At 32.3% G+C, this 9792-nt stretch overlaps 1 protein-coding gene across 1 annotated transcript; it reads right to left on the reverse strand.

Annotated features, from left to right (window-relative positions):
* Nucleotides 1–7309: 7309 nt before the first annotated feature.
* On the reverse strand, nt 7310–9592 carry LOC145611036 (putative L-ascorbate peroxidase 3). The gene is made up of 5 exons (XM_081666273.1): nt 9526–9592; nt 8587–8669; nt 8388–8467; nt 8180–8282; nt 7310–7402 (listed from the first exon to the last, which is right to left on the reverse strand). Exons 1-5 carry the CDS (start codon nt 9590–9592, stop codon nt 7310–7312), a joined length of 426 nt encoding a protein of 141 aa, XP_081522399.1.
* Nucleotides 9593–9792: the final 200 nt, after the last annotated feature.

Genomic DNA, 9792 nt, shown 5'->3' on the forward strand with positions numbered 1-9792 from the left:
GAGAAAGGTTTAATTTTTTTTTTGTGAAATAATATAATTGCCACGTGCAGCTTATTTATTGGCTCAAAATTTTTTTAATAAGTTTTTCAAAAAGATGAAAAATAAAACCTGTCAAAAAAAATTGATAATTAAAAAAAAAAAAAAAAAAAAAAAAAAAAAAAAAAAAAAACCAAGCTTGCCATGACCACCGTCGGTGGCCACGACCTCCCCCCATTTTTGACCCTGATTTCTGTTGTCATACACCCACCACTAGTTTCCGACATCCCAATTAACCTAGCCCCGAAACCGCAAACGTTGAAAGCTTGGGAAAGATTTTGAAGATGGGGAAGGGAGGGGGTCAGTTTTTGAGTTGGGGGAAGGGAGGAATCACCAGTTTCGGTGGTGGGGGAATGGAGGTAATGACGGTTTCGGTGGTTTGGGAAGGGAGGGGGTCCATTTAGGGGGTTTGGTTGGGGAGGGGAATGGTATCGCGGTGACGTATTGAAGGGTAATGGCGGTTTTTGAGGTGGAATTGGCGTTGGGGTGGGGGGGGGCGATTGCCGGCGTTAAAGTGGTTAGGCAGCGAAAAAGGCGGCGGGGGATGGGAGAGGGTGGTTCAGGGGTAGGCTGGGAGAAGAGCACCGTTGGTGAGGTGGTTGATCGATGATGGTTTTGATTTTTTTTTTGCTTTTTTTTAAAAAACGTTTTTTATTTTTTAAACTAATCACATATGGACACGTGCTTGGTAACCTGGAGTAATGGGTTGTTGACTTTTATTGACCGATTTGGGATTGAAGATAAAAAAACGCAGGTGAAAGTTGAGATTATTGTAGAATAATCGAAAGTTGGATTATTTAAAGTAAATTGGACAAAGTTGGGATTATTAAAGTATATTTTTCCATCATATTATCACCCACTAATTATGCAAAGTTGTAGTTTGTAATAAGAGAGACAAATAATAATATTGAAAAAGAAAATTACCAAATCTGTTGACTTGAGCCTCTTTCTTTTTTTAATCGATATCACGACATTGAAAAGTTGAATTTGATAAACTTAATACTTTTTTCATTTTCTTTAATTCTTAACACTATTTTATAATACGCACTTACGCACTTTGAGAAGTAGATTAAATAAAATGTAGGTGAACAAATTAATCAAACTAACTTATACTCATAAAACCTAATCCTTCCATAATCTTGATGTTAAAATTATATTGATTATTTAGTTCATTTTCTTTCCCTAATCATCCCCCTTAGTTTGCGTATTTAAAAGGTGTACTAAGTAAACGAAAATTGAGAAAGTATATCATAGTTGATATAATTCCATTTTTGGCTAGTCGAAGGATATAACACATTGTGATTCATACAGACGTTAATATCTTAACTACTACTTGCGGTTGGGTGGTGATGGAAGGAGAGTTTGGTTTGTGGTTGTTAGTGGTGAGGAGCAGGGGATTTCTGGTTGTGGAGATGCGTGGATGTTGGTATTTTTGGGATGCCGATAGGTGTTGCGGTGGGAGCGTTGATGATGGGGTTTTTGACTGTTTTTTTATCTACGTTTTTTTTAGGAGTTCAACCAATCATGTGATGACAAGTGTCACTTAAACTAAAATTAAAATAAAAAATTTACCTGTTTAACAGGTTACTGGTCACTTAGCTTATGACCAATCTTAGTGAATGACCCCCAATGTTCGGATTATTTAAAATTAGGATTTTTACTTTTACCACCAAAAAAATCACAAAATTGTTTTTTAATGCCAAAAATTTTAAGAGCTTTATTTTATTGCCAAAAAAAAAAAATTTAAAATTGTTTTTTACCACCTGCCGTCAAAATTCTAACGGAATTTTTTATATTCTTCGATTTTTGTGCCAAACACATCATTTTTAGGGGTTTTGGGGGGGCATTTTTGCCCTTAGGATCCAATTTGAGGTAAAAAAAATAAAAAATGATTGTCAAATTTAACATGTTTAAAAATACTTCGGTTTGCGTGAAACACGCAAAACGAGACATTTTCGATCATCTTTTGTCAATTTTGACTCCAACTTGGACCCATAGGGCCAAAATGCCCCCCGGTCCTACACCTATGAACAACATGATTTGCGCACGAAAATCGAAATTTTTTTTAAAACCCTTAAATTTAACGGTTTTCTTGACGGTAGGTGGTAAAAAACAATTAAAGTCAACAATAAACAAAACCAAGCAACATGCCCAAGAACGCGCAAGACCAACTAGAAATCTAGAATACCCGATCAGGCCTGGTGAGCCTTCACGCCCTATAGCTTCTACGAAGGCTTTTGTAAAGTTGTACTGTTGGCTGATTAATTCAAACTTAGTTGGAGTACTTTTAGGAATATTGTTTTTGGTTTTGTACTTGGTCAAAGTGAGTTGTTAGTTGAGACGAACTCTACAAGAGGGGGGGTGAATTGTAGATGAGTTCCTAACTACTATTTTTCGAAATATAAAACAGAACAAAACAGAATAAAACAGGAACTTGTAAAGCACACAGTATTTTACGAGGAAACCTTCTAGTGCCCAACTAGAAGTAAAACTTCGACCCTACCTTAGGGATTTCAAACACAACCACTTTCACTATAATAGGGCAAACACCAAGTTACAACCTATTATAATTAAGTCTATACTCTCAAGTTCCTAAATGAACTCTCTACAGAACAGCACCCTGTTCTACCTTGTCTAAGTCCCACACTTAGACTCTCTCGTACTCCCCAAGTACAAATCTTCCCCTTCTCACCAGAAGCTAACTTTTGAACAAGATTAATAAAATACTCTCTCCCGATTAACCCAAACCAAATACAAGAAATAAACACCTAGTATATGATAGGCAAGCTATGCATGAAACCCGAGACTAATATGACAAGTTTATAAGCTTGGCAAACTTACACAATTTAAGCTCTGTAATTCTTCACGCATAAAACTCACAAAACCTTAACTCATTTCATTCTCTACTATTTATACAAGCAAGACTCGTATAGAAAGTAGGTTTTCAAAAAGATAAATAAGTTAAACTTAACTTATCTTAAAACACGGTTTTAAACAAATCTTTGTGAAGAAAATCTTTTCAGAAAATAAGATAGAAATATTTAGTTAAAAAGCATAATATCTTTTTAACAAACTGATTTTAGGAAATAAGCATTTAGATTAAAATCTTTTTCGATTTCTATCTTTTTATCTTTTCCGACTTTAATTAATTTGCCAAGCTATCTTGTCACGCCTCTAATAAATTCCATGCATATCCTACTTAACATATTTAACAATAAATCTAGAAGATAAAATCTTAACTAAATTATTGTTGTGCTGCGATCTTGATCTGGTAGGTTAACTTGGGCTCCACGCTTTACTAAGTTCCTCCAAAGAACTTAGTCATCCATCTTCAGGTTCCTGTTAGGGAACTTAGTTCCTGTGAGGGAACTCTTCTTCTTATTGTGAATAACTTTCTGCATAAAGAACTTCTACAAGTCTTCATAGCAACAGCTACTTCTTCCATCTCCAAGATCAATTTCACCTAAGCTAGACAAACACTTGAGAAACCTTTATTAGATGAGTTTGCTTCAGTTTAAGTTCCTCATCATCAAAACCTTTATACATCAACATGAGTGTCTTGGTTAAGGAATATTATCTGTTAGTGGAGCATTAGTTATTTAGTCGCGTAACTTATGTTTGTTCAGTTAGTAGGATAATGTGTTTAGTGGGCTTGAAATTAGGAGGTAGTTGTGCTTGACTTTTTGAGCCTATTTAAATCCTTGTAAGTTTGGTCTTTTGTATGAAGAGTATTAATCGAATAGTATGAGTTTCATTTTCTGATTCTTATCTCTTGTCTTTCATTGTTATCCTTGTAAGTTTGGTCTTTTGTATGAAGAGTATTAATCGAATAGTATGAGTTTCATTTTCTGATTCTTATCTCTTGTCTTTCATTGTTATCTTTTATTGTTCTATCTTATATTTTTCTAAGTATTAGCTTCAACATGTACTAGCTAATATCATCATATTCGTGGCTGGATGAGTCTTGGGCGGTTTAGGCCGTTTTAGTTTCCTTAGTTATCCTGAATTCCAACCTTTATTATATACTAGGGCGGCTAACGTGCACGATGTGCGTGTCATAACTAGCCATATTCAGTAGTTCTTTCGGTTTGGCGTTGTTAGTAGTGTTAATTATTAGGGAAAATGTGTAAACATATATTTTTTAAGGGTATGAAAAATGTCCACACGCTATGCTTGTTAAAAAATCAATTAATCTTAATGAGAGTGATTAGTTTAGATTAGTTTTGTGGCTAAACATTTTTTTTTTTTAAAAAATAATAATATAAAATAAAATAAAACGTACCTTAAACACAAAAAGCTTTGAATTTCACCTCGAATGAATTTGGTTTAATAAGGCCAAATTCGACCATGAAAACCCTAGCTCTAGCATTTTTCATGGTCGAATTTGACCTTAAAAACCATTAATCTGTTTTAAAGCATCACCATAAACGGCTTTAGCCCACCATTAGAAAAGAGGAGAGGAGATGATCATGAGAAAAAATCAGAGATGAGGAGAAGAGAAGGGGGAGAAGATGAGAGGAAGAGAGGAGAGGAGAGGAGAGAGAAAGAGAAGATGAGAGGAATAAGCAGAAGAGAGGCGGAGGAGAAATAAATGTGAAATGAAAGAGGGATGGGGAGGGGCACCGTTTTATTTAGGGTTTTAAGGTTTTTTTTAACTAAATTCCGTCAGAAAGGGGGTTAAATTCCGTCGGAAACGTCCGACAGAATTAATTTCGGTCGAAAATTTTCGACAGATTTAGTTTCGATGGAAATAAAATCCGTTGGAAATTTTTTGATGGAAATAAAATCCGTCGGAAATTTCGTACTTTCCGACGGATTTTCGTGTCCGTCAAAACGGTTCCGTCGAAAATGACCTGTTTTCTAGTAATGAGAGTATCTAAACGTAATAAAATATAAATTCTATTGGATTCTACTAGTTGAGAGAAGTGAATTACATATTGTAAAAGATTTTTAAATAAGGAAATTGAGCAAATATTTAAAAATGACCGAAAATGAAAACTGAAGCAAGTATTCAATATATGAGAGAGTATAAACTGTGTGCTCGTTATTTTTTGTACGGAATATTGCTTTTATAAAATTAACTTAAAAGAGTATAGAACACAAATCAAAAAACGAAACGATATTAGTCACTGAGCTAGCGAGTGTTACTCTACAATAAAACATTAGTAGCGGCCTAAGTAGAATAATGATTTAATAATATGAGCATCTTGACCTCAAGTTTTCAACCACCATGATATGTGTCTCATATATTCAAATTAACTATTTTGTAATACTTCAACCATTTCGTAATAATCGTAATAGTACATGATAATATAAAGTATAGTTAGTCAAGAATTTTTAAGAAAATTATAGGGCTCAAAAACAGAATTTAATAATACAAAGTAGTGTTGCATGCCGTTATTATAAACGGATAAAAATATTATCACAATTATTATAAAATAGAAGGGATATTTAATGAGTTCAATTATAATCATTAAGCTACTTTAAAATTTCAGCATTTTATAGTACCATTTAAGGTGCTTAAAATGTGTACCAAAGCCGTCTAAGTATTATATTGTCTCAAACTCTCATATCAAGTAAACCTTTTATTAACAACAATAAAAACAACTATAAATCAATTTTGTGATAAGACACACATCACGCTGGCTTTTGTTATTTTTGTAGAATTTTCTCTTATCTCTTCCGCTTGACGTCTGCAACAAGAAAATTTGTTCCTTAATCGTGATCATATGAAGATGAAATGATGAATAGGTTAGGACTACACCAATCAACAATTAGTGGTTCGTGGAGGCGGATGTACCATGCGCAGAGTGCATCCGTTCCAAAAAAAAAGCGGAAAGAACATTGTATAGAGATGTAATGAACATTTAGCTAAAATGAAAAGAACATTTAGTTATAGCAAAAAGAACATATTATAGAATTGTAAAGATTAAAGAAATAAACATAACACTATCTTATAAAGTACATCATCTTCAGCCTTTGTCACATTATTCTCAAATTCAACATCTATCCAGATTCATCAATTTTCAAAAAGTAAAATAAACAATGAATTTTATGATTACAAAATATTCTAAATCAAATAGTAACACAATTAAAGAAAAAAAATACAAAATTTTATTCAAAATTACCTTATCTTTGATTAACAAATCCACATATTCACCTTCATTAAAAATACTCCATTAACAAAACAATGATCATAAGCACCACGAAACTCGATCTAAATGCACAACCATCGTAGAAGAATTTCTTTTTCTCTATAAATTTTCTATTTCTCTATAAATTTCAATTTCTCTCTAAGATTTTTATCCCTCTCTCTAAAAAATTCAAACAAGTGAAATCAAATATGAAGAAATATATAAATTTCTATTGAGATTGGGAGATAATTACCAAAACTCTTCAATTATGGAACAAATAATTCTCTTAAAGATTGAAAAGCTATATTCTTTAAAAAATAATACTTTGTATTATGTTCTTTCTTTCTTTCTGTTTGTTTGTTTTTTTTTTTTGTTTTTTGTTGAATAAAAATAATATTCATTACATTATATTATCATGCTCTTTATTAATATTACGGATGTTCTTTAGATATATACAAAGAACATAAAGATGGATGTTTTTTTTACAAAATAGTTATATGTTCTTTACAAAACAAATATATGTTCATTACAAAACAAGCAATCATATATGATATTCTTTATAAAATAACTATATGTTCTTTACAAAACAACTATATGTTCTTTACTGAACAACTATATATTCATTCCGCTTTTTTTTTTTAAAGAGAATCGGGTGCACGGAGCAAGGTGCATCCGTCTCCATGATAAAAATTTCAACCAATAAATTACGCGCAATTAAGAAAAATCAAAATCTCAAACACGTACACTTTGTAACATATTAGAAATCATAATTAACAATTCATTAGTAGTACACCATAAAACATGCTAACATTTATACGTACGTCGTATAAAATTGTAGCTATACAGAATTCTAGTACAACTAAGGAATTTTTCAAACTTGAAATCTCAAATACAACATCAACACAATTAATTAATAAGGATACAATTCATACAAACAAACCGCATAAAATAGTACAGAATTCTAGTACAACTCAAGGGAATTATTAAACTTGAAATCTCAAATACAACATCAACACAATAAATTAAGAATGCAATTCAATAATTCATACGAACAAGCCATAGTACTGCATATAGGAACACCAATAATACATAGCAGTCAAGCTTAATAGGTTGCCATGCATATGTATATATGCACTGATTCAAGCTTTAACACAATGGCAGGGTGGGTGAAACCCGAGCTCCGACATCTTCTTGTGTGATTCAGCATAGTGAGCGAAGAAAAGTTGTTCATCCTGCCATTGTTAAACAAAAATAATCTGGATTAGTTCATTTTGACAAATTACCAAATATCATACTATATTGATCAACTAGCTTCACGTTAAATTTACTAAGATCCATGAACTCACAATTATTATCTATACAATTAGGTCTTATTCTATTGGCCTTGATTCAGTTCAGCTCGGTTCACAACTTTTTTTTTTTTAATTTTTTTTATTTTTATTTTTAGGAAATTTTGACAATTACCACCTTCTGTTATGTCCATTTTAGCAATTACCACCTTCTATTTTTTTTTTTTAGAAATTTATTACCACCTTCTATTTTCAAAATTTTCAAAAACATAAAAAGTTATCACCTTCTTGTCTCCCAATTATCACATGACGTCATTTTGGGCTCATTCTTTCCATTTCCTCCCTATTTCCCACACATTTTTGGTTCCTAACTCGATTTTCATCCCCCCTTTCACTTTTTATCCCCCAAACAATCAAAATTGACGAACAATTATTGGTGGTTTGGGGGAAAAAAGTGAAAGGGGAGATGAGAATCCAAATAGGAATGAGAAATGTAAAAAAAATAGGGAGGGAAGGGAAAGAATGGGCCCAAAATGATGCCACGTGGTAGTTGGGGGGCAAGAAGGTGGTAACTTTTGATGTTTTTGAAAATAGAAGGTGGTAATTTTTTTAAAAAAAAATAAAAGGTGGTAATTGCTAAAATGGACATAACAGAAGGTAGTAATTGTCAAAATTTCGTTATTTTTACAGGATGAACAACTTTTAATGAGAATGTATTACCTTGGCATACAGTTGGACATATTTACTAAAAGCAGGGTCCTTGACGAGAACTTTGTCAGTGGGAAATTGCACCACTCCAAGTTTGCCTTCCTTCCTTAAGTTTCTGATCGTTTAATAGTAAAAATCATTTGAGTATAACTTAAATTAAGCAAACAAAATATTGATGTAATTGGAACTAATTCTTGTAACATAATACGAATAATCTTACACATAATAGGAATTGTCAAATTTGAGAGGGTTCTCCGTGAAAGGACCATCAAAGCCAGATTTTTTTTTGTTTGCTCGACCCTGTAAGTTAAATTTATACAAAACAAGGTTTAAATTTGCCTGAACCAGTAATCGTAAGTTAAATGTTCTGTTCATCGATCTCATTTTTAACTATATGTACGTCGACATTATTTGCGTACCAGTGTGTGAGCTCCCGATAAGACCACGATATCTCTATCGTTCAAACCCATACGATAAAATATATCTCTCAGATGTTTGGCATCTGAAAAAAATAATTCCAAATTATATCAATTGCACTGGCATACCGTAGTCATAGCAATGTGATGGATGAACTTAAGAGTGTTGAAGCTAACACTCAGAAAGAGAAAACAATAATATGAAGCAACACATACTCACACACTGTTATTAATATCACACACTCTCTAATTCTCACGTACATATGGTTGAATATATAGCTAGAAAGGATAACAATAAGACCTTAAAAATAGGACCCATTAAACCCATGATCTATCATGATCAATAAATCAAGGGCCACTAATACAATCCCACTAACAAACTCTACTAACTGAAATCACGTACTTTGACCCACAAATAATTCTAATAAGAAGATAAATATTAAAATCAACTAATCCTAAAACTTAGCCACTAAGTGTGCCATACATTGACTAACAAACTAACGTTTGAATCAATATCCCAACAAAGAGGAGGAGGAAAAAAAAAAAAAAAAAAAAAAAAAAGTGACCTCTTAACCTATAACAAGTCTACTGGAGCACATTTTATATAGGAATTGAACTATCCTTAGCTTGTCATATACTACCTCCGTTTTTATTTAGTTGACATGTTTTGACTTTAGCACCATTCACACACCTCCCTTTGACCGTGTTTTGTGCTTTATACGTAATAAAAATATAATCATGTAAGATCTTGTTAGATTCTTCACATTATATACTTTCAAAATATCAACTTTTCATAATTTTTGTTAATCAATAATTAAAGATATTAATTATTGCATAAGTGTATTGACAAACGTGACTAAAGAAACGTGTCAACTAAAAAGCAACGGAGGAAGTAGATTATAGAGTATAGTGTTATTAAAATAAGGGTGAGGCATAGCACACCTGCCACAAGTGTATTCACTTTAAGGTCAAGGGGATTCCACCTCAAAACCTTATAAAGTAGATACATATCAATGTTTACTCTTACTTTATACACTTGATTAATGTGGGACAATATTTCCACTCACATGTAAGTTTGTTCATACGCTCAACATATAATCTCATGATACACCCCAGATTATATATATAGTCCAAATATTTATACACAAGCTTATATTTGTTTTTTTTTTTCTTTTTTTTTTTTGTATCTTCTATTTATATTAACCATCA

The sequence above is a fragment of the Chenopodium album genome, chromosome 24 (assembly GCF_948465745.1).
Source record: "Chenopodium album chromosome 24, dcCheAlbu1.1, whole genome shotgun sequence".
NCBI classification, from domain to species: Eukaryota; Viridiplantae; Streptophyta; class Magnoliopsida; order Caryophyllales; family Amaranthaceae; genus Chenopodium; species Chenopodium album.